The 26,144-nt window shown below is 38.1% G+C and overlaps 1 protein-coding gene across 1 annotated transcript in view; it reads left to right on the forward strand.

The window, feature by feature from the left end:
• LOC122797335 (probable polyketide synthase 1) overlaps positions 1–26,144 on the forward strand; it is a 125,795-nt gene that overhangs the window by 6,964 nt on the left and 92,687 nt on the right. Inside the window, exon 3 of the mRNA XM_044066147.1 lies at positions 15,824–15,984. Coding sequence (XP_043922082.1) covers positions 15,824–15,984 — 161 coding nt within the window. The remainder of the gene's footprint in view (positions 1–15,823; positions 15,985–26,144) is intronic.

The raw sequence follows: 26,144 nt of genomic DNA on the forward strand, positions 1-26,144 counted from the left end.
GAAGAAAAAGGAGAGGGACAAATACAGCAAATAGTGAAGAAATGGAAACGTTCCAGCCAAAAAATTCCTGCCAGGGTAGCCAAACAGTCGTAATAAATATAATGTTATATAACATAGCTTGAGTATAAAGACTCATTAACGCTGCTGGAATCTCCCACCTCTTAACTACTATTGAACAGGAGATCCCACGAGGGCTCATTTCTGAAGGACCCTACTCTGCACATATTTCTACTGCATTCTGGAACACATTAATTATTAATTTATTCACTACAGTACATTTCAAATGCATTATTCAGTATTTCAAATATTCTTGTTATGCACTGTATTATAATGAGTTTTTATATAACTTCAAAATGGGGAAATGGTGCGCTGGTTAGTTGAGTGGGTGGGGTGATGGGGCAAGAGGAAGGAAGGAAGGGATACAGAGATATATTGCCTGAGATGTGTCACCACCTGCTCCTAACTAACATGAATGCAGGCCATAGGTCATTATTGACTTGCTGGTATACACAGAAGAGAGTTGTCTCAACATATATACAAACCAATCAAGTATTCATTAAAAATAACAAATATGTAAATATATGTATTTTTTCCTTTTGAGCTCTTATAGCATAAAAAGACATTCATGCCAATATATATCATTATGCTGCTCCAAGACATGCAAAACACTTCCTCACTGTTCCCCTCTCTTTTGCACTCATTTATTTATGTATTTTAGCCCTACTTTGCTCACTACAACTAAGATGCAATTGCCTCTATTTATAAGGTGCCCTATACAAACTCCTTCCTTTATGTCTGTACATGCATACTGCCTCTTGGAAGGAAATGGGTGTTTTTTTTTTCACTGTCATCTAAGAATCAGCATTCCTCCTTTGACCACTGTAATGTCAGACATCTGTGAATCCAATATGGTTACCTCCAGGGCGGCAAATGGATCCATTAGATCTTTCTGCCATCTAAGAATCAAGATGGCGACTTTCCCTCTGACTCCTATGATATCAGAATCCAATATGGCAGTCACAAACATGCACACTACGGACAAAATAGACATTTTACCTTTTAAATAAAAAAACAATAGTAAAATAAATAATTGCAGAAAATTCTCTAAATGTAAGCCATAAGCCTCAGAGCCCCCTAAACCCTTCCCCATGCTGTAGATGCATAGCATGTCAGAAAATAAAGAGAACTAAACTAAACTAAATAATCCCATCAAATTAACACAAACATCCTGCAAACTATAGTCCCTGCCCACTCAGTTACATAAATCAGCTACAGAGCTTACAAACTAAACTTGCTCTCAAATAAAAGCATTTTTAATAAACAACCAATAATATTTCAAGTGATTCCTTATGCTAAACTGTTTGATACATATATTTTCATAAGATTTTCACTAATACATTTTATGCACCCTCAACACAAGGGGGGGAGATAGCCCATATAATGTAGTCTGTTCCTGAATTCTCTTTCCTTATGTCTGGTTTGGGGTGGAGGTGTGGTGTACTCACACTTAAAGGGAAGTCATTGCTAAATGTCTGAAAACTACAGTTCGTTTACATATGGTGTTGAACTATATCCCCTTAGAGATATGTAGGTGAATGTACTTAAGCTAATTCCTGGCAATGTTAAAGCTACTTAGGTTTGGGAATGTAAAATGAATCTTAGCCCAACCACATCTGTTCCTATTACTGCTTCTGCCTTTGCTGGTTCAAGGATTCTGATGGGTAATAACACTAATGGCTTCGATAAAGGTTTAAAACTTTCACTTTTAAATAGAAATAGTGTTCATCACATGGGTTCTGCTGGAGGTATGGCTAATTCAGGAATATTCAGGTACGCTACAATTAATGAGACTTGGCTGAAGGACAAATACTACTTTTCAGTTATGCATTACCTCATTATACCATTCTTCAAGATACCAGATCATGCATGAGAATAGGTGGTTGGTCCTTCTGATGCTCATAAAGAATCTACAGGCCTCACTTTTCAAAGTAATGATTCAGCACACCACCTGGTTACTCTGATATGTTTAGGAGCTCCTGCTATATGCTCTTTGTAACTCTTTGTATAGGGTGATACCTACACCCTTCAGTAAAGATGCTGTAGGAGGTTTGAGAAGATTCTGTCACAAACATTCCAATGGTGTTCAAACAGTATCCTTATTCTGCAGGAGATTTCACGATGAACTGAATAGGGACTTCTCAACTTTCAATGTACAGTCCACCTGATTACTGTTATAGAAAAGTTCATAAGGAGCACTTAACTGGAATTTGGTCCTGAGGGAAAGTTACATGGCAGTGGCCCTCAAAACCTTCACTGATATACTGTTGGAAATGCAAGCAGAAAACTGAATGAGAATAAATGTTGCTGGCTTTTAAATTAATTGAAAGGTCACCTTAGAGACAGAGGCAAAGTTTTGCTGTTACAGTGGAAGCAAACTCAGGATCTTGATATCTGCAAGATTTTCTCTAGCAAAAGAGGGAATATATAATTAATACCAAATCCGCCAAATCTATCTGAGGAAAAAAAGCAGATTGAATTGGTCAGACATCTTAGTTTTCTGAAGACCTATGAAAGATCTTATGACTCCCAGTAGGTCAGATTGCTTTCTGCTACTAATAATCATGTGAAGTGCCTCTCGGTGGGCCCTGTTAACCTTTTCTACCATAGTTGTATAGCTATTAGCTCTGCTAGCTTTACCTACCAGCCTACTGCAAATGCTTGGCAGGTGTTTCCCAAATTTTATTTCGACATCATCTCAGTGAAAACTGTGAGTAAACAGCTCAACCATACTTAGGTCAAAATGACCATTCTTTGACTTGCATATCACCTTTTTAAAAACTGGGAACCCCTATTATTGCTAAGCACCTCACTTTTACCTTAATCTTCTTTCTTATATATGACAATATCTTTGTCTCCCTTAAATACACTATAATTTTCCCACTGTGTAAGATATTTCATTCCCCTCTTAATGACTTTCATCCCTTCTCTGATTTAAGGCCTACAACTTTTGAAAAGCTAATGAACTCTCAGTTCCTTGATTATCCTAAGAAACATTGTCTTCCAGCACAGGAACAACATCGTTTCAGGAAGGTGGTTAGTTTATTTTATTTACTCTTTGTTGGCAGGGTTTCTCCCACTAGGCTAGTGTCCTGTTTTCAGGTATTTATACTGACTAGGGGAAATGTTGCCATGGTACCGGAAACTTCCTCTAGTCTTTTCTGAGCATCAGGAGCTGCCAGAGTGCTGTCAGTAGTGTTGGGAAATTCCAATATAGAGGAAAGAATAAACATCACTGGCAGAGAGAAAAATTACAGCAAGATGAAACCCTAGTTACAGAGTGTGAATGCAGAGGTTTGGATACAATGATGTTCGAGAATTTACTGAAGGAAGGAAAACTAAATAAAGGTTATTTGGAGAGCTGGAGTGATAGTGCTGCAGGAACAGTCTAATAATGAAGCTGATACTGCGGAAAAGAAGCAAATTGCAGAGGCTGAAAGGATAGATGTATGTTTGGCTGATGGAGTAATTAGTTACAAGAATATGTCTCTACAACTGTGTATAGCGAATGACAGAAATGAAGTAAAGAAAAACATATGCAAATACTCTAAGGCAAGGGAAAAACAGTGTATAACATGAAGAGAGGTGTTTGTCAACAGCTGAAGTGCAGCAGCTTCAGAAAAAAATGATCAGAGGATAGAATAAGAAGCAAAACTACTGCTGCTATCAAGTATAATGGACAATATTATATTGCCATTAGGATTTACTCTATATGACAGAAGAGCTTTGATACATTTGGGGTCAGATGATTTTTGTGAAGTAATGTTTGAGACATTTTCAAGCACAATAAAATTTATGGGTGAACAGAAAAAAAGAAATAAAATATCACATTGAAAAGACTATTTTTTCAGAACTTTGGCTTGTAGTCAGAAAGAAAACTGGCTGAGTGATTCAGAACTTCAGAAATGAAGGATTTGAACTTAAAATGTCTTTTCTCCCAATATGTGATATAAAGTACATGACATAAAGAGAACATATGATAATATAAATATATGGACAGGAGAGAGGGAAGTGGGGCTTACACATATTTCAAATAATATAATACAGTAGTAAATGGAAAAAGAGCAACTGTTAGGTATTGTGGCCAACTGAACATTTGATTTTATTGTGAAAATGAAATTCATTTGGTTCAGGAATGTTCAAAAAGATGTGGACAATATGGGGAGCAAAACCATGCTGCTAGAAGTTGTACACCATTTCTGTAGGAAAAGCAATGAGTCTGGACATTGTTGGTTTGATTGTCCTGTGCTGGAAAAAGACACATACATGGAAAAACAAATGAGAGGGAGGAAACACAATATGGAAAGAGCAATATTCAGGAAGAAAGTGAACTGGCTGTTGTAACAGAAGAAAACAAAAGAAATATAACCGAGCAAGGGGAAGGACTAATGCTAAAAGAGATTCAGATGCAAACAGAAAAAGTATGATGGGTTAGCAAGTGAAGAAGAGGACAATGGTGATTCAAACAGTGGAGGAATGAGAGCAGAAAGAAGTTAAATCTGTTGGAGTGAGAGTGAGTAGGAGAAAAAGAATAAATTAGAACAGGAGGGAAAAGATGCAAAAAGGATAATGTAGGGATTTTGGGACTAAATGTGAAAAGAATAAGAAATTAAGTGAGAGGTTTCATGGTTGTTGAATGGCACAAAAAGAAAAAAAGATATATGTATTATGTTTGTTGGGTACAAGATGTGTTAAACAAGAAAAAAGTGAAAAATTTTAAGCTTTATGGGGGAAAAGATTACATGGGCAGTAGGATATGAAATATGTTCTTGAGTAGGGGTGTTAATAAGTGAAGATGAAGTAAAAAAATTAGCTGTAACAGTTGTGATAACAGGAAGGGTGATGATATGTGAGGTAAAAGAGAAATTGTGTGAGGTTAATAGTAATATATGCATATGCAATCATGTCAGAAAGAAATAAAAAGTTTGAGGAATGATAAAATGTTATAGTGAACTTGTCAATACTAACGATTTGGGATGTTGCTGTAAGGTATAAAAAGAAAAACAAAAAATAACAAGATGTGAAAGTGATAAAAAAGAAGTGATGTGATGTGGAAACGTGAGAACAGGAAAGAGAAGAGAGTGGATGTATAAAACAGGAACTTTTAAAACTGAAATAGATTATGTATTGTATTTAGGTAACATGAAGGAATTGGCAGGTGGGGTAGAAGAAGTACATTTTTTAGATCATAGGACAATATGGTGATAATGAAGAAATAATAAAAGAAGGAAAATAAAAAGTTAACAGAGGATGTATTGAAAACAAAAGGTAGTAGACTGGAAAGAATACATGATGAGAATATTTTATAGAATCTGGACGCAATGGTGGGTAGTGTTTAACAGAAATATAAATATAATTTGTTATACTTTTTGGAGGTCAAGAGAATCTTAGAGAAAAGTAAAATGGATATGAAAACATGTTGAAAGATTTTGAGAAAGTAATGGAAGAAGGATGAAGTTATGGGAAAGAGTAGTGGAAGCAAGGTTAATAAGGAACATGATGATTAGTGATCAGCAGTATGGTTTCATGCCGGGAAAGAGCACTACAGATGCAATGTTTGCTCTGAGAGTGTTGATGGAGAAGTACAGAGAATGTCAGAAGGAGTTGCATTGTGTTTTTGTAGACTTAGAGAAAGCATATGACAGGGTGCCTAGAGAGGAGTTGTGGTATTGTATGAGGAAGTTGGGAGTGTCAGAGAAGTATGTAAGAGTGGTACAGGATATGTACGAGGGTAGTGTGACAGTGGTGAGGTCTGCGGTGAGAGTGATGGATGCATTTAAGGTGGAGGTGGGGTTACATCAAGGATCAGCTCTGAGCCCTTTCTTATTTGCAATGGTGATGGGCAGGTTGACAGATGAGATCAGACAGGAGTCCCCATGGACTATGATGTTTGCAGATGACATTGTGATCTGTAGTGAGAGTAGGGAACAGGTGGAGGAGACCCTGGATAGATGGAGATATGATCTAGAGATAAGAGGAATGAAGGTCAGCAGGACTAAGACTATATGTGTGTGAATGAGAGGGAGGATAGAGGAATTGTGAGGATGCAAGGAGTAGAGGTGGCGAAGGTAAATGAGTTTAAATACTTGGGGTCAATAGTTCAGAGTAACGGTGAGTGTGGAAGAGAGGTGAAGAAGAGAGTACAGGCAGGATGGAGTGGGTGGAGAAGAGTGTCAGGAGTGATTTGTGACAGACGAGTACCTGTAAGAGTGAAAGGGAAGGTCTACGAGAGGGTAGTGAGACCAGCTATGTTATATGGGTTGGAGACAGTGGCATTGACAAAAAGGCAGGAGTTTGAGCTGGATGTTGAAGAATTAAAGATGTTAAGATTTGCACTGGGTGTGACGAGGGTGGACAGGATTAGGAATAAGTATATTAGAGAGCCAGCCCAGGTTGGAAGGTTTGGAGACAAAGCCAGAGAGGCACAATTACATTGGTTTGGACATGTGCTGAGGAGGGATGCAGAGTATATTGGGAAAAAGATGCTAAGGATGAAGCTACCAGGTAACAGGAAAAGAGGAAGGCCTAAGATAAGGTTTATGGATGTGGTGAGAGAGGACATGCAGGTGGTTGGTGTGACAGAGCAAGATGCAGAGGACAGAAAGAAATGGAAACAGGTGATCTGCTGTGGCAACCCCTAATGGGAACAGCCGAAAGAAGATGATGAATGGAAGAAGAAAGTGGTAGGATAAGAGAAATAGAAAATATACATGATAAAAATAAAGAAAAAAATTAAGACATTGTTGTATATACAGAAATATTTTTAAAAATAAGGGAAGTTGAGATGTATGGAACATTAGATGAGAATGGGGTAGTAAAATGTAAATAAGAAGAAATTATGGCGATAGTAGAAAATGTTGTATAAGCACTGTACAAGAAGAAAGTTGTACATGGTGCACTGTAAAGAAAATTTCAGATGCAGAAAAATGTAAGCTAGAAGAAACAATTGAAATGAAAGAATTGGAAATGTTATAAAAGAAGGTAAGGAAGAATCTGTACCAAGATTAAATGAATTAAGTTTTAGATATTATAAGGGATGAATATAAGGGAAAAATACGTATTTGTGGAAATACTGAATGAATAGTTAGAGGAAGTGATAGAAGATGAAAAGATATATGCAAAGATGGTTAAATTTACATGGAATAAAGATGACAAAAATATGAAGAATTGGATACCAATAACAGTGGGAAACACTGATTATAAATCCTTTATAAAATAATACAAAAAAAGAATGGTAATCATTTTAAAAGATGTGATGGAGAAGGATATATAGACTAACAGGAAAACACATAAAGGAAAGTTTAATAATAAAAGAAGTAATAGATGCTACTTTAAGGAAGGATAAAGATGCAAGGATGGTGGCATGTAATGCAACAAAAACATTTGATTCAGTAAGTTATATATATGAAGTGTTATGAGATGACTTCCATGAAGGTTATGGCAAATGGCTGGTTAGGAATGAAACTAAAAATTAGAAAAGGGAGTGAAACAAGTGTGTCCAATGAGTACATGTTCAATTGTGCTAGTAATGAATGCAATAATACGAACATGTACTAGTGAAATGAAAGAAGCAGAATGGAAAATGGAAAAAAGTGTAAAAACACCTATATATCTTTCGTATGCCGATGATTTAGTCATTACAACCAAAAATATAGACTGGATAGGGAAAATTATGACAGGGATGGAAAGGGGGTTAAGCAAAGCCAGATTAAGGTGAAATAGGTCAAAATGTAAAGGGTCTGGTGAAAAAAAGATATATGGAATATATTTTACTGAAAATGAAATAAATATATTAGGAATCAGGTTTGGTAAAAGCAGGAAAATAATAGAACAATGGAGAATAAATTCTGGGTGAAATAAAGAAGTTAATTTATTGATGGAAACACTCTATCCATTAGAAAGAAGGTATATATGATATATATGTGTATAAGAGAGAGAAGAGAGAAAGTTCCTGGAAAAATGAAAAAATAATTGTTAGAGGATTTTTTTCAATTTTATTTGGGAATCAAGACTCAATCCATTTAGAAGAGGAATTGTATATAAGAAGAAAGAAGAAGGAGGTTTGAATTAAAAAAAAATCCAGTTGTATATTTGGCATTTATGCTCATTTTTGAGTATTAAAAATATGAAGGAGAAGGAAGGAAAGCAGCTCGACAAATACTGAAAGTGAAATATGCAGAAATGTGAAACATGATATGGGAAAGAAAAGTAAAAAGAAGAAAATTAAAAAAATATGATTATAAGGTAAATTTATGGAAAATTAAGAATGATGAAGTTAAAAAGATAGAAAAGACTGGTATAACATGATAATGGAAAATATTATTAAATATATCCTTAGAAGTATCATAAGGATAATATTAAAAAGCAATAGAATAGAAGAGAAAACTTAGAAGATTTTTATGATGCTTTTTGTGGCGATCATTATTAGATAAGTTGCCTGCAAAAGGTAGTATGAAATATAAAGCAGTAGAGGTCAGAAAATATAAATATTGTAATGAAGAAGAAATGACAGAGCATTGTTTTTGGATTGAAAAAAGAATGAAGACCTTAAAAAAATGAAAATGAGTATTAGTGAGAAGGTTTCCAAAATACAAGAATAGATAGAATATTTATATGAAACATGAAAAACAAACAAAATGTGAAGCTGACATGCGGGATAGGATATTGATTATATCAGTAGAGGTGCTGTGTAAAAGAAGATGTGATGAATTATGTAATAAAAATAGAAATGATGAAGCTGTGTTGGTTGAAATAAAATGATGACTGTGAGAAAAAGATGGGAAGGATATAATAAAATATGTTTGTGGAAATTAAGATATAAAATATTAAAAATGTGGCTGTGTTATGGGAAAACAAGTTAGTATTTACTTTTATTTTATGATTTATTTATTTTAATTTATTATTTGTTAACTGGGAAACTCCGACTTGGAACAAAGCCAATTTTTACTGGAGGCCCTGGTAGAAACGCTCCAAATGCATGTCTTTGTAACATTTATACCATAGGTTTTAAGAGGGCATTATGTAAATCAATGACTGACTAACTGTCTAATTGGTTGATTGCTCAAACTAAACAGGCACTCTTTCTGTAGCATAAAGTCACTGTTTTGCCATTTCAGGGAAAATAACATTGAGAACTCATCCAGGATCCCCAGTACAAGTGGTTTCCATTATATTTTCTGAAATAGGAAAGAGGAGGTCTACAGTTGCCCATTTCCTTCATTGGTCCCCACCTTAGTGCAGGGGACTTGCTGTTCTTTGACTTCTCAGATGCTTTCAATGATAGAGAGCATCTTTTAATCTGTGCTTCATTGATCTCTTCAAACAAACCTTTAGGTACACAGGAAGACATTTCATTCTGACTGTCCCTCTTTCTTCCTCTCATTGCCCATTTAGCCTAATCCATTCCCATCCTACCTTCCATGGCAGCCTTTATTTCACCTCCTCCAAGTATAATGTGTAATCATTATTTTGCTCCCATCCCTAGTCTCATTTTGTTCTTTTCATTCCTTTACAGCACCTTGATGTCTTGACAAGTCTTCATGCATTACTCAGCATGGCTGCAGACTTTTTTTGGCCAATACCTCACCCTTACAGACATGCTTCTTTCCCCATGGTTTTATTATACATCTTTCGTCTTCAAGGGTTTCTTTTTCCAGTATTGTTCTTCTCTGCTCACTTCACTGAAACTTCCCTAAACTGCATTTTCATAGGAATTCTATGTTCCTTTTCTCCCTGTAGTTACTAACATTCTCAACCAATGAGTACAATACGTAACAATAAATGCAAAAAGTATATACCAGTACATTATTTTGTTCATCATATGTTTCACGCTGCCCTTGAATCTATCTGTTTCTTACCTTCAGATATTTTCTCCTGGACCTCTCTTTAAAAGGGTCTCTTTTTCAACTCAGTCAGCCAATTCCAATAAACAAATGTAAATAAATAACATTAATTTATTCATTGATTTATTGACTGGTTGACTAATTACTTAATTAGCTGGTTCATTCTCTGATTGCTTGCGCATTCCAGTTTAGAATCATGACTGAACCAGAGCCTAACCCCATATTAATGGGTACAAGGGAGAAAAACTCTTCCAGAGAGGAAGCCATCCAATCGAAGAACACACATACATATATGCATACACCCCCCAAACACACACACACACACACACACACACACACACACACACACACACACACACACACACACACACGCATGCACATGCACGTGCACACACACACACACACACACACACACACACACACACACACACACACACACATGCAAACACGCACACATTTACTCACACCTTACACCTTCGTTCATCCATGGCATATCTCTGAGATGGGGAGGGAACTGGGGCACCTAATAAAAACCCATGTACACATAGAAAGATCATGTAGATGCTACACAGGAAAGCATTAAATTTATTAAATGAAACCTAAAAAAAAAACTGGAGAACAAGTACTCAGAGAAAGCAACACTAACAGTAGCACCAGTACTCCACCTTTAATTATATTAACATAAAAAATTGCTCATAAAATGCCTTGCTTTGTATTACTCTGTTTATTACTATTTATCATGGTTTTCATTAACAGGGCTTCTTCGTGTATGTATACCAGTGCAATTTATATTCTTTGCTATCTGTGTTACTTCAGTTCATTTGACATCCTTGAGTGTTCAATGTATGTATTATTGTGTCATATTATTTACTATAATACAGTGATGGCTTTTGTGTTACATGAAAGTGTTCAACCCATTAGGTACCTGCTAGTTAAAAACTGAAAGTACATGCCATACCTTTGTTTATAAGTTTCAGGGCATAGAATGATTTCCTCACTACCATAGACACATGATGGTCAAAGGCTTGATTACTGCCTACATGTGTCCTCAGGCCCCTGACTAGTGGGTCAACTCTTAAGGGTGTGTTGTCCATATGATAGTTTCCTGGGGTAGCTGAGTTTCCAAAGGATACTATTATGCATTTCTCTGCATTTAGTTTTGGTCCATGGCTCTGACACCATTCATTTGTCTGGATCAGCCCTTCTTGGAGAACATTATTTTTCATGGGGGATCCTATGACTGCTCCAAATTTCCAATCATCTGCAAATATGGTTAGCCAGAGTTCCTTGACTTCAGAGAATGAGATGTCAAAAATAAGTGGTCCCAGGAGTGATCCCTGAGGGACTCCACTGGTGAGTGGCGTCTTTGTAGCGGTGGACTCCAGATTCCAACATCCTGGATCCTGTCTGTGACCCAGCTGGCTATCTACTGGGTGACATAAGGGTTTATACCTAATCTCTTGAGTTTTTCAACAATACCTGAGTGGAGTATTGTGTCAAATACCTTGACCAGGACAGGATAGGCAGTGTGAACCATTTAGTCTTCGTCCATTGCTTTGGTGACCTTCTCAAAGAAGGTCACAAGACTGAGTAAGCATGACCTGCCCTTGACAAAACCATACAGGGTTGACTCCAGTATATGGTGGTTTTCTATGTCATTATTGATCATTTCCGTGATAATTCTTTTCATTGCTTTGCATATGAGTTTAGTGATATTTATGGGTTTGTAGTTTCCAGGGTCTGAGAAACCTTTGTGCAGTGGGATGGTTGCTGCTTTTCTCCACCCTTGAGTCACGAAGCCTGTTTGGTGGCTACAGTTAAGTAGTGATCCAGAAGGCCTGTTAGGTCATGTTTCTTGCTATTTAGTAGGCTGCCTGGGATATTGTTGGCGTACATCGATCCAGTGTTCTTCAACTTTAAGAGAGTATTGAGGATCTGCTCCCTAGTAATAGTAGGGCAATTATATTTGATGGTATTTTCTGAGGGGAGGCTTGGGAGGAGCAAGACATAACGTTAGAGTTGAATTTGTCTGCCAGTTGTTTTGCTATATCTCCTGGCTCGGTATAGGTGGTTCCATTAAAAATGAGCTCTGCACATAATTGTGTATTGTATTTGAAAGTGTGGACATAGCAAAATAATGCCTTCTGGCTGTCCTTGTCATGGAAGGCCAAATGTACCCCAGATTTAGCTTTGGTAGATTTTATTTGTCCTCTGAGTTGTTTGTTTAGTTTGATAAGAGCACTTTTATCCTGCTGGGTGCTGCACTTCCTAATTTTTGCCATGTTTTTCTTCCTTCTGTTTTACAGTGTATTGATACTGAGATTCCAACAGGGTGGCTTGTTTTTTGAGTTAGTACTTTATTTATTCCTGATGGGTACAGCTGCCTCCATGCAGCTATTAACATGCTTATATAGAGTTCTTGTGAACAGTTCCGTGTAGGCAGCAGTGTTCTCAGGGTTTATGGGGACTTGAAATGTTGCCAGGTTATCACTTAAAAGTAGGAAGTCAGCCTTGGAGTAGTTCCTGAACATTACAGGACTAGGTGAGGCTCTGGGCTTTATTTTTACTTCAAAGGAGAGGACATTATAGTATGGGGTGTGTAGCACTCCCCTAAATTAGTGAGGACCAGATCCATTATATTTGGGCCCCTGGTCATCATACTGACAACATGCTCCAGGGAGTCTGTGTTTGCAAAATCCAGGAATTTCTGTGCTTGCACGTTTGGTGTTGTATATGATTAAATAGTGCAGTAATTAAAGTAGCTTATAAATATGGTATTGGGTTGGATCATGATCCAGTAAGCTTAAACATGCTATACATTTCCTGAGTCACAGAGGGGGACCTTTAGCTTGCAAGGAAGTGGTGCGGAATTTTGTCTATGGTGATGTGAACATGGAGAAGCTCAAGTGCATTGTCCTGTTTGACCAGCTTGAGGTTTATTTATTTTTGATGTAAATCAAGACACCTTCATCTTTAGTCCATGCATGTGTAGTAGCTGGCCTAAATGTGTGGAAGACATTATAGCTTTGCATTGCTAGGATTTGTCCATGGTTTAAACATGTCTCAATGACTGCACAGATGTTAGCATTCCCTAGGGTAAGGAAAACTTGTGGGGAGTGGCGTTTCTTGTTTGCATTCCTTGCATTGAGCAGTAAAATGTTTAGATTTTCTTGGTTTTGATTTGCGATGTTAGCAGTATTTTCAGTTTGGCATAGCCTAAAAAGATACTATGGGGAAGGACAGTGTTTTAGCTAATATTTGAAAGGTTAGAAGGGAGAGGTGCAAACCATCCCTGGCAAAGCAACCTGCTCCGTTGGCCATCTTCTTCCATGCTGACAAATGCTGCACCTCCTTCGAATGATACTAGAAACTAAACCAATTATTAAAGTCAGTCATCTTTTGTATCTTCTTCTTTCGGCTTTTTCCTGGTTAGGGGTCGCCACAGTGGATCATCTGTCCGCTCATGATTGGAAGTGGAGTTTTACTGTGTCGAGTTGCCAGCCCAGCACCCAACCTTCTACAGAAGGCACACACATGCACACACTCACACCTAGGGCCAATTTAGAGTGTCCAATACACCTACTGCATGTCTTTGGGATGTGGGAGGAAACTGGAGCACCCGGAGGAAGCCCACACAACCACAGGGAGGACATGCAGACTCCGCACAGAAAGCACCCCAGCCGAGAATTGAACCGGAGAACCTCTTGCTGTGAGGCGACAACGCTAACCGCTGCACCACTGTGGCCGCCCAGTCATCCTTTGTATCTAATTTCCTTTTATTGTCAGGTGCAGCTAGTTTTGTAGTTTTCTGGAATACAGATCTTGGTCATTCCATACACTCCTCTGTTATAGTATAACACCAAATATGTGTTTGTTGTGTGTCATTAACCATGCATTAAAGCATCCTCCTGTTTTCATTTATTGAATTCTTTACTTGTCACCACAGGAACATCGATAGGTAGGTCATTGAGCTTTTCATCACCCTTCAGTACTCCTGCAGCTGAATTCCATGTCCCAGATCTTGCGTGACTACACATATAATCAAATTGAGACAGTCACTTTCTTTCCTGGGTAATTTTAGTTGAATCTCAGATCCTTGAATCAAGCTTGTCCTGTGCTGTCCCTAGCCACACCGAAGTCCTCCTCATTCCTTTTACATAAATCTTCATGATCATTGTGGTAATGTCATTTTCAATGGTGTATTACCAGTTATAATATAATCTTCAATTGTTCCTTCTTCCAGTTTCTCATACATCCATGATGGGTAACCAATTAATCCAAATCAAGGTCAAGAAGAATATTTCATGAAATAATAGGCACAAGGCAGGATACACCAAAAGGAAAGATAATCCATCAAAGGACAATATTTGCATGCATTGCAATGCATATCTGAGGCCACTTTATAGCAGACAAGCAACTTATGCAGCACTTTGGTGGATGTTGATAAAACCAGTAACAATACCCAAAAGAAACCAATAAAGTCACAGTGAGCATGTACAGATTCCTCACAGACAATAGCATATGGCTAGTAATGACATTTCAAATTAGAAGGTCTTAGGGAACAGCATTTACAGCTGTGCTACTTCTGAGTTTTCCCAGTTTCTCATTTTCTCTGCTTTCTTTCACCTAACCTTGATTTCTAAATGGTCTCTTACACACTTTTTTGGGCACTTTTGGATCCTTTAGAGCCAAACATCAGATGCACTTAGGGGTCTCTCTTCAATCACCAGGTCTATCAAACTTGACTAGCCTCCCTGTACTGTCTCTGACTCATGTTCAGGGACAGTGAGGGGATCAAGGCACTCTGGACAGCAAAACATTACTGATGAACAGTATTTTATTGTTCCCATCCCTTTTCAGTACACATCTCATATTAGGGATGGGTGCGCAGTGGCTTGCTGGAGTACTGTCTGATCTCCACAATGACTCAGTCACATCCCTGCCCCCAGTAGACAATAACTCCCCCTTGTATACCCAGGCTTCACTAAGGATTAACTGTGAAGTGTGTCCAACTGTATGCACCCAGCCTGAGGAGCAGCAGGCCCATTCTCCTATCCTGCACCACACAGTGTCCCAGCCACTGATCAAATGTGGTCACCTAGGCCACATTCAGGGCTTTTCCCCCTATGACACTAGTGCTTTCACGTCTCTCCCATACTTGACCATCTCCCTATATCATTCCTCACCTCCATGAGTCCTCTTGCTCTCCTTGCTGTAGCCCTTCCCTGTCCTGACATCAGCAGTTGTACCAGCAATTCCAGCATTTACATCTTTCTTTCTTTCTTTCTTTCTTTCTTTCTTTCTTTCTTTCTTTCTATCTCTGTGGTGCCCCAGACATCTACCCTCTGTATCTCCATATTTCTGCTGCACTTTTACTCTGTTCACTATATCTGAAAGCGCTCTTTACCTCCATTCTTTGCCCTCCATGTGGTTTATGTGAGACCAGTCTTTCCCATTTTTTTCTATCCCTTTCCTTGTGCTCAGACATCCCTGCAGCCTACTGACCTCAGCAAAAAGTCACACTGTAAATGTAACACACTTTTGATCCATTCACAAATATAGCAGCACATGAGGATTAGATGTAATAATTTTTCTGGAGAAACTTCTACAGTATAAATGAGTCACTGAGGCTTCAGCTGTAAAGTAAAACAGCTACATAAAAAGGATATAAATAGCAAGTGTAGTCTATGAGCAGAAGCATTTTAATCACCCATGAAATTCAATAGTGCAAATACAGAAAATAAAGCTGATGAAAATTGCTAAAATTATAAGACTAAGATAACATTATAGCTAAAGTACACTGCCAGAAAATAAGTTGGCAAGTGAAAAGAAATGATGGCTTTCTATCAGCCATAGAGAACAAAGATTAACTGCATTTATTTCATACTTCATTTTAATTTGATTCTGTTGTTCCTTCTATACAGATTCAATGGCTTTGATCACACTTTATTTGGAATCAGTAAAGAAGAAGCAGATCGCATGGACCCACAGCAAAAACTGTTGCTGGAATGTACGTACAGAGCACTAGAAGATGCAGGAACCCCACTAGAGAACATAAGTGGAACCAGAACAGGGGTCTTCATTGGTAAAAGCAAAAACTTTTCATTACTTGTTTGAAACAGGTGGTCTTTCTTGTTGTCAGGTACTTAAAAACATGTCTGAAAACTCGGAGTCAACTCTAATGTTGATACAGTTTTATATCAAGGGATTTTCAATGTATCCCACATTAGTAGAATTGTCTCTACTGTTTGCCATTGCATTAAATTTACTTGACATCAGAAGGAGACCATAAGATTTTGTCTACCTTTAAGTGGATTTAACATTCAGCCTTCTCTCCATTACTGCCTTCCTGTGCATGTCTTTTTCCCAGTTCCATGTTCCCTTGAATGCCTCTACAAATTTCCTTTCCACTGCCGTTGTGGTAGTCCATTTAATGGGTTCACAACTATCTTCATGAAGTACTTTTTGCATATCCAAGGAAAAGCTGGTCACTACAGTCTACTGCCTGTGCTCCATCCTCTCCCCTCTGCCTTTTTTGTCAGGACAACTCCTACAGACCTCAGTCATATGTTTCTGTCTACTCATTGCATGCCCTGCCTATCTCTTGTAGTCTAAAGTGAAAAGAGCTTTAGTCATATCCATTCCCTTCCACCTCATATACCCTTTTTATGGTTTTCATGTGGACTCTCCTAGGAGCTTTGTATCTGGCTCCTTATATGTCATTACTGCACACAATACTCAGGGTATGGCCTACACAGGGCTCCATAGCTGGGACATCATGTCTTGATTCTAGAGTCTGTGCCATGAAGTTCATTCTAGTAGTACATTGGCTGCTGCTATCCCTTCTGATTCTGCTCCTTGTAATCTTGTCAAGGTGTGGTTCATACCAGACCCTTTTCATGTTTTTTTGCCATGAGTGCCACTCTTCCCAGTTGATACTTCACAACAGGGCTGATGTGGCTTACATGCATTACTTTGTGTTTGTCTACACTGGACTTTTATTGGCACCTTTCAGCTCACTTGTTCAACCTTTTCAAATCCTTCCTTAAACATTTCTACTCACCCTGTACTGCTGCACTTAATTTTGTACCATTAGGGAAGAGGATAATCCTGTTCTGTCTTCGCATATATCCTTCTTAAACAAAGAGAAGAATACCAGAGCCATGAAACACCCCCTTTAGCACTCTGTCACCTTACTTTTTCCTGACATTGTCCATCTCACTATAATCTCTACTTATAGGTTCATAGGTGCGTACCAGACTAATGGCCCTGGAGCCTTTACAAGCCTAGCCCATAGGAATACCCTGGCATCGTGCCACCCGACCTTAGTTCCCAGTGCATCTGTTGAGTAGAACCACCAAAGTGATCCCCAGGGTGAATTTTCTATTTCCCATCCACTCATCAAAATTTCTCATGAAGAGGGCCATTGAGGTACTCCTCTTGATATGTATGGGAAGTCTGTTCCATAGCATGGGCAGTCTCTAGGTTATGAACCTGTCCCTCCAGCTTGTTCTGTTGATTGGGATAATGAGGTTGAGGTCTCTGGAGTGTGTAGTGTGGAGGGACTGAGATTTATTTAGATGTAACATTTCTAACAGACCTGGGTTACACATGGCTTTGTAAGTCAAGCAGAGACTGCATCTAAGTAGGCGATATGAGACAGAGAATAGTTGGAGATTTTTGAGTCTGTCCATATAGGACAAGTGTTTAAGGCCTAGGATCCCCTTTGTGAGGTACTTTTGCAGCCTCTCAAGTTGTTGCAGGTGTCTAGTAAGGTACATGCCAAATGGGGAATTGTACTGAATGATTGGCCTAATGAGGGAAGAGTAGAGGGAGACAATGACCTCTTTCTTCCTGGATGCAAAACCCTTAGTAATGAGATGTGCCACATAGAAGGACTTTCTGACCACAGTGGCAATGTGGTGGTCAAAAGAGAGTTAGCTGTCAGCATGTGTTCACAGATTTCTTATAACACCTTCTGTGTTCAGTAGACTACCATCAATGCGGTAATTCATAGGAACCAGGTTTTTCCCAAAGGGGATGATGACACATATTTTGCCATTGAGCTTACGGCCATGGTTCTGACACCAGTCGTTGGTCTAAGTGAGGCCTTTCTGTAGGATATCAACATCACCTGGTTAGTTAATTATGGCTCCCAACTTGCAATCATCTGCAAACTTTGTCAGCCACAGTCCCTTCGTGTTGGCCTGGACTTCAGAGACGTAGATATCAAACAGGAGAGGACCCAGGACCGAACCCTGTGGGACTCAACTCGTGACTGGTCAGCAGTCTGACTTGGAGTCAGCTACTTTCACACTGTGGGTTCTATCTGTGAGCCAGTTTGCAACCCACCTTGTGATATAGGGGTCGATGCCTAGCTTAGTGAGATTTTCTATGATTCCTGAGTGGGGAATGGTATCAAAGGCCTTGGCCAGTTCAAGGTAGGCTGTATGAACAACCTTGCCTTCATCCACACCTCTGGTGACTGACTCAAAGAAGTCAACCATGTTGAGCAGGCATGATCTACCCTTCACAAAACCAAACTGTGTGTGGTCCAGAGTTTGGAGATTCCCTGTATCCTTGTTCATTAGGTCCATGATGATGTGTTCCATAGCTTTGCGTATCAGACTCATCAGGCTAATGAGGCGATAGTTCCCAGGGTCTGTAGTCACTCCTCATTTGTTGAGAGGGATGACTGTAGCAGTGTGCCTGAGGTGAGGCTGTGATTGAATAGAGCACAAAGGTGAGGTGCCAGTTCACTCTGTAGTTCATGTAGAACACAGCCAGAGATATTGTCAGGTCCCACAGAAGCTGTATTCTTGGCCTTGGACAGTGCTGTTTTAACCTGTGCAACAATAATATGGGTGCCTGGCAATCTACTGGTATTGTGATTGGTCCTTTGGTGGGGGAGAGAGGGGGAGAGAGGAGAGAGCTGGCACTGAATTTGTCAGCCAGTATATTGGCAATATCTGTTGGCTCGGTATAGGAGGTACCATTGTGCAATAGCTCCGAGCAAATCTCGGTATTGCCATGGAGATTCTTTACATAACTATAGAAGGCCTTGTGGTTGTCTTTACTATGTGCTGCAATTCTGTTTTTTTATTATTTATTGAGTGACTGATCACATTTGATAACCTGGAATGTCCACCTGGGAGGTTTTATTTACAATGGAGCCTTGGGGAGAAAAGTTCCCAATATGACAACTAAAATAAATTTAAGTGAACATTTTACAGCTATATTAAGAATGAACAGTACAAAATGTAGAAGCCAGATAAAATAGGTATACAAAACAGACAAAAATAATATACACATGTGGAAAATATTTCATGAGAATTTAAAGGAGACAACATTTTTTAGCAGTAAACTGACTACAGTACATTGAATAAATGGAACTAAATTATACCAGGTCAGTGACAAGTGAGTAAAACCAACTTGAAGGTATAACAGTACAGATGGCTGACAAATAAAGAAAGGCATACTTAGAAAATGAAATATATGACAAGTTGCCTTATATTAAATTAGAGCAAACCTAAAGATCTAATTACAGAAAAAATAAGTTTTTACTAAAGACATAATTTTTTTTCTTCTCAAGACTGCATCTCAAGTCACTGAAGAGCCTGCACCAAAGGTTGCCTATAACAACAACAGACATACGCTCACCGATTTATTTTTGAAATAAAGAATAACAATCAATCTCCATAAAGATAACTTGAATTCATGCAGGCTTTTCCTCCATGTGATAGTGTCAGACAGGAAAGGACAGATAAATCAATATAAAAACTTGTGTTTGTGTGTGAACCATAACTATATTACCGATAACAAGTGACTAAACTTTATCCAGTGTGGTTTACTTAGGAATGAGAAATGATGTGTACTGCCATGAAGGCCTCTAGGATTTCTAGCTATTCTGGTATATACCACCTCAAGCTCTGTATACCAGTGAAGGTAATAATCCAGTGTGGAGATCCACCAAGGACATAAGGAAATGTAGATATGAATTTGCAGTAGTCAGTCTAGTCCTATCAGTAAAGAAAGCTTTAGTTTTGTATACCCTTTCAGTCTTCTGACTCTCCCTAATTTCTTATATACAGATCAGATTTTACTGACTACTATCAAGAATTCAGCTGAGAAGCTTTGCAGATCTGATTTCCACAACTGGCACCAAATCAAGTTAACCTATAGGTGTTGAGACAAGTTTGCAGTGGGGGTTCCTAGGATTTCTGCCACAGTCAGGAGTAATGATTATGGGTTGCAACAGCATAACTATGAAACAATATATTTCATTATTCTTTTTGTGTGAATATTTTATTTATGAAATGCTTTTTGTAATACAACAAAATGATAAGTTTTGTAGAACAGTGCATGGCGTCATGGATATCACTATAATATAAGATGATTAATTAGAAATATATCGGTTACACAATGTATCAATTTAAAACAGCAAAGTATTTTGTTATTCTGTATATAAGAAGACCCTGTTAATGACATGAACTTCAGATGTTACACTCACTATATCAGGATCTGTATCCAGCCTCCATCAGTAATTATGATAATAATGGTGATGATAATTATAATTATAATGCAGATGAGGCACTATTTGAAATGTACTTGTCTCCATCTAAAATGTCAAAGGCTGGCCCTGTTTGCTTATGAGTTATGTAGCCTTGTAGCCTCCTATATGATCATCTTAATGAAACACGTAATAACTTTGATTACATATAGACTGTTATACTATACATTACATTAAAGATACTTCAGTCATTATTATCTACAAAGAGACACATAAATAAAAGATGTTACAGATTAAATGTATTTTGTTATTTATTTATTTATGTATCTGTTTATTTTTATTTATGTATGTATGTATTTATTTTTGTAGGCTGGAATAGTCTGACTGGGCATGAAAAAACCCTTTTAAGTGGCGGCCCAGGGAGAAAAGCTCCAAACAATGAGGATAAAAATTCATATAGTAATGTTCTAATACATAGGGTTCTAATGAAATATACAATAAAAGGTGATATTGAAGATCACTGGACTGCACCAGTGCTTTTGCATATCTCTAAGAACGTTACTGCAGTTGCGTAACATCTAGGAAATTAAGCATATCATCTCAGCCACAGCTCTGAACTCTTTGCTCAATAAACAGGGGGCAAAGCTAAAAACCTTGGGTAGAAATCACAATATTTTTGTTTACACCTGTCGAGTGACCTCATTATTAGGAATGTTCTTCATTTTGAGTCTTAAAGTTCATGCTTCCCCACTGTTCCACATTTGAAGTGCGTGTTAAGCATTTAGTATTAAAAATTTTTCTAATTAATGTCACAGACCACTGAGAGATGTGCTCAGCAGTAGTGAAACGCTTTTCACTTTATCATATTTAGTGGCAGTAACAGTTTCAGGTGATAATGGTGAACAATGGACTTTGTGTAACCCCTTCACTCTAGTCTGGATTTGCACTAATGGGCATCCAGTGTTCTCCATTATTGCCTAATAAAAATAGAGAAAACATAGAATAATGGTCTAATACAAAGTAATGAATCGCTGCATTAAGAATATAGACTAGAGTAATGGTCTAACAAACTTAACTTCATTCCATACACATCTTCTATCTCAATATCACACTATCTCACAGAATTTAATTAAACTTGACAAAGGTCATGCCAATTGAACATATGGTAAACACAGAGCAATCCACAATTAATAAGTTAATAAACCATTTATGTATGTAAGTAAATCAAACAGAATAAACTTGACGGGGATCACTTCTGTGTCTCTGCTCGACAGTGGCACAGGAAAATAACTTTCTTGGGTGGAGTAAGCCGGGGAACCTTGTTGGCTAGGCTTACGTAGGTCCTTGGGCCTATAGCCTAGTACCTACCTATAAACCTATGAACCTATGAACCTATGATTAAGCCATGCTGCTGGTTTGTTAATATTGTAATGAATCCCCTTATAGTAATTCACATCCATTCATTGATAAAATACATAGTCGACCTGACCTAAGCATGTGTTAGGTGCTGCAAGATCCTCCTCTAGTAGGAATCCTAACGATTAGGGTAAGAGCCTAACAATCTCTGCTCTTAGGCTGTGTTATCTTTCCTGAATAGAAGTTAAGTTCTTATATGTGTTCAGATATACCCTACTTTAATTCCTCCAAGTCGTTTGGATTTCTAGTACCATGATGGGAATGGACCCCATTCCTAAGTCAAAGTAAGATTAAAGATCATTAGATTGGTATTGTTTCAGCCTTTGATGTTAGCCAAAAGTACTCTTCACAGCACCCACAATGTACTGACAATTGAAAACTCCTACAATTCATATGGAGTTACATATATTAGTAGCATACCTAACTACAACTGTAAATTCTTTTTTTACAAGACCCGTTGCTCCTACTACTATTGGAACTGTCTAGGTATCCTTCTTCCACATTACCCTCATTTCTGCCAGCAAATCCTGTTTTTTTTTTTTTACTCTGTGTCTCTCTGTACATAATACACTGTAATCACTGGGTGCAGCAATTTCAACGATTAATGCTAATTTTTGTCTTTTTTTCATGGACTACTCTGTCTGGTTTTCTTGCATCTGTTTTTGGAACTGTTGGTGATGGGTGATCCCTTGTAATATAAACATTATCATTCTCTACAATACATCATGTCTCATGTTTCCAATGTTTCTCAGCCACTTCAATATTGCAATGTTTGCACAATCCCCAGTGCAATCGCCTCGCCACATTATTAAGCCTTTCAGTATACAGGCTCTCTGCCATTAGTATATAACACCCAGACAACAAGATGTAGAACTGTTTCCAGTTCTGTTTTATAGAACCTGTATTTGTCTGTTTCTTGGACATGTTCAATGGACTTTGTAAACCAATGTGTATGTGGTCTACTATCCTGGGCAACCAAATTAACCTTTCATCTTTTGATTTAAATTCACCTCTCCTTAACTGTTCTTGCATCAGATCCTGATCAACATAAGGCTGTTCCGGGAGTTTTCTATACTTGCAACTATATTTCTCCCTTTTCCACATTTCCTGCCTTCTCATCTGAGCCTTCTCCTTATATTCTTTCTTTTGTCTTTTGGACAGCAGTGCAAGGGTGCTATGGAATATAAGAATTCCACCTTTTTCTGATGAATTTCCTAGCTGTAGTGATTGAGACTAACATGACAGTTCTCCATGAGCTCCTTATTTGATCCTTACAATGTACTTCAAAATCTGTAATTTCTTATGCGAGGGAGAAACTCCCTTCCAAGACTGCCTTATATACAGCATAACTAGAAATCCAGAAGGACTCAGGTCTTGAATAGGCCAAGAAAATATATTTCTTTGCACCCTCAGCATTTTGAAATATCCCACAACCAAAAAAAAATATTGAAGACTCAGGAAAAGTTCTCCTCTCAGAGATCAAAAACCCATGATGCAAAAATGTGTAAATGAAGGTCTTTCATCTCATAAAGGAAGAGGTTAAGCTTGAAGAGTTTCATATTTTCTGATGATTTTCACTTTTGGACTGTCTATCCACTTCCTCCTAGTTGGTTTATCAAAATTATGCCTCAAAAATTTAATTTTGAGTGTATATATATATATATATATATATATATATATATATATATATATATATGCTCCCCAAGTTATACTGCACTTGCAGTTCTCCAGATAGTACAACCCTTTTTTCCATTAATAGGCGGCCCTCAAATTCATATGCTCCTGTTCACTCTCAAATAAAGGGGATGCCATTTTCTTGTTGTGAAAATTCCTATAAAATATTCAAGGGGAAGCAAGAAATACATTCTTCTATGTTTCTGATAAACTTCACAGTCATTAACACTCTGAACAACTAGAGTGATTGTGTTTTCATACTGCAAGAGACAAATATAGCTACAATTGCATTGCATACCAGCCATTAGGAACCTGGTATATATATATTTTTGGTGGCTTTAAATTCTACACCTCCTTAGATTAATTGCTTCAAATTAGGCATTATGTAATCAGGCTGGATTGTTTTCCAGAATATCTTGGGGTTCTTTCCCACCAGAAGGCTGCCATTCTTATAGCTCTGTCCTGTAGGCCTAGATTCAGGCATATTAAGGTTAGAACCATTTATTGTTTAGTTTTAGTTTGCTATGTCATCCATGTCTGTTGTTTCAGGTGGAACTAAATATAATGCATTATTTTTGTTCTATTTGTACATTTGCTTACCAAAGATTTGTTCCTGTAGAATATGAAGGATCCTAAGAGACATTCTAGAATGATTGTCCCCATCTTGTGTTCCTTGGGTGACCAAGTTTTTGACATGTTTTTTACCATCATATTTATTTATTTGTTTCCAGTTTGATGACCGGGGAGGTCCACTGGGCTCAAAGAGCCCGTTTTCAGTGAAGGCCCGGGGAGAAAAGCTCCAATAATACATAGTACAAGCTCCATAATATGAAGTACAATACTTAGTGGAAACAGAAACAAACTAAGCAAATTTTACATACAAACTATCAAAAGCTAAACAAAAGTTAAACACCAGCTTAGAGAAGGATGTAAAGCATATTTGCATGTTTAGTGGTTGAGAACTACAAGGTTAAATTAATACAGAGGTTTAAATCATCTGAGAATGATATAGAAGTAACAGTAGCATGGATGAGTTCTTTATGCATGAATATTCACATGAGTTAAATTACTACAGAGGTTTAAATCCTCTGAGAGTGGCATTGAGGTAGCATTAGCATGAAGGCAGTACACAGGGTTAATCAACAGTGTGTAAGGAAGAACAAACTTTTGTGTGTTATAAAGTATTTATGTATTAAGCAGGGTAGGTAGGTGGAGTGCAATTGCATTTTCATTTTTGGGAGAGGTAAGAATGCAGCTGGGTTTTGAAGTGTTCAGAGTTCTCAGAAATTCTTAGAGATGGAGGGAGAGAATTCCATTTTTTGGCGACAGAAAAGGATAGGAGAAGCTGGCCAGTGGGACGATTTGGTTTATAAACAGAGATTACATTTTGGTAGGTAGATCTTAGAGTTCCATTTGGGGTGTATAATGTTAAGATGTTTGTTAGTGCTGGGCATATAGTTAGTTTGAAAATAAGTTTGTGAGTGGTGATGAATTGGAGGTAGTCAAGGTAGGCTGAGAGTTCTAGCCATTACAGCTGGTGGAGAGGTTTACATTTGGAAGTGGTGGCGAACATTGAGATTTTATTGTAACAGGGTTCTATTTAGAAGAGATGGAGGAAGATAGGTTGGTTAGTAGGGGAGCACCATACATTAGTGAGGGTAGTAAGAAGGTAGTGGCGAGGGTCTGTCTTGTTGAGGGGGAGAGGAAGTGGGAGTTTCTGTACAACATGCTAAGTTTCTGATGGGTTTTCTTTATGTTTAGCTAAATATGGGTATCGAATTTTAGGTGTTCATCAATAGTAACTCCAAGAAGTTTAGCAAAAGGAACAACTTCTATAGTGGAGTTGGCAAGGCTTGTAATTTTGAAAGAGGTTTTGTCTCAGTGAATAGATTTTGAGGGAGAGACTAGAAGGATCTTTGATATGATGGCATTCAAAGAGAGGTGATTTTGGAGCATTCAGTTCTCAGTAGCTGAGAAGGCAGTTTGAGTTTTTGTTTGGAGCTCAGGGAGGTTTGATGCAGAGCAAACTAAAGTTGAGTCATCTGCATATATACTATCTTAGTGGTAGGAATTGCTGCATGGAAATCATTAATGAAGATATTGAAGAGCATAGGACCAAGAATGGATCCCTGGAGTACCCCGGTTGGGGTGGAAAGGAAGGCTGAGGTGCCAGTCTTCCATTTTGCTGCCTGAAATCTGTCAGAGAGGTAGCTGCTGAACCAGGTAACGGTGTTTTGTGAGAGGTTAAGATTGGAATGGTGGTGAAGAAGGTGAGTATGGGAGACTGTGTCGAAAGCCTTGGAGAGGTCAAGCAGGACTGTGGATACAAGTTCTCCAGAGTCACAGGCATGGCTTATGATGTCTAGAAAAGAGAGAAGAGCTGTTATTGTCTTATGGCCAGGACGGAACCCATGTTGTGTTGGGGTGAGGAGTTGGTTATGTGTAATGAATGGAATGAGCTGGAGGTGGATGCATTTCTCAAGAATTTTTGAAATAGGGGAGAGAATCGCTATGGGTTGAAAGTTGGAGATGTTATTATTTTTGCCTCCTTTATGGAGGGGTAGGATAAAGGCTGCACACCACAGTTTTGGGACATATGATTCTTGTATGGATCTGTTGAGTATGCTAATGGGGATGGCGATGCT

The sequence above is a fragment of the Protopterus annectens genome, chromosome 3.part0, assembly GCF_019279795.1.
Source record: "Protopterus annectens isolate FY-2018-M chromosome 3.part0, PAN1.0, whole genome shotgun sequence".
Taxonomy (NCBI): domain Eukaryota; kingdom Metazoa; phylum Chordata; order Ceratodontiformes; family Protopteridae; genus Protopterus; species Protopterus annectens.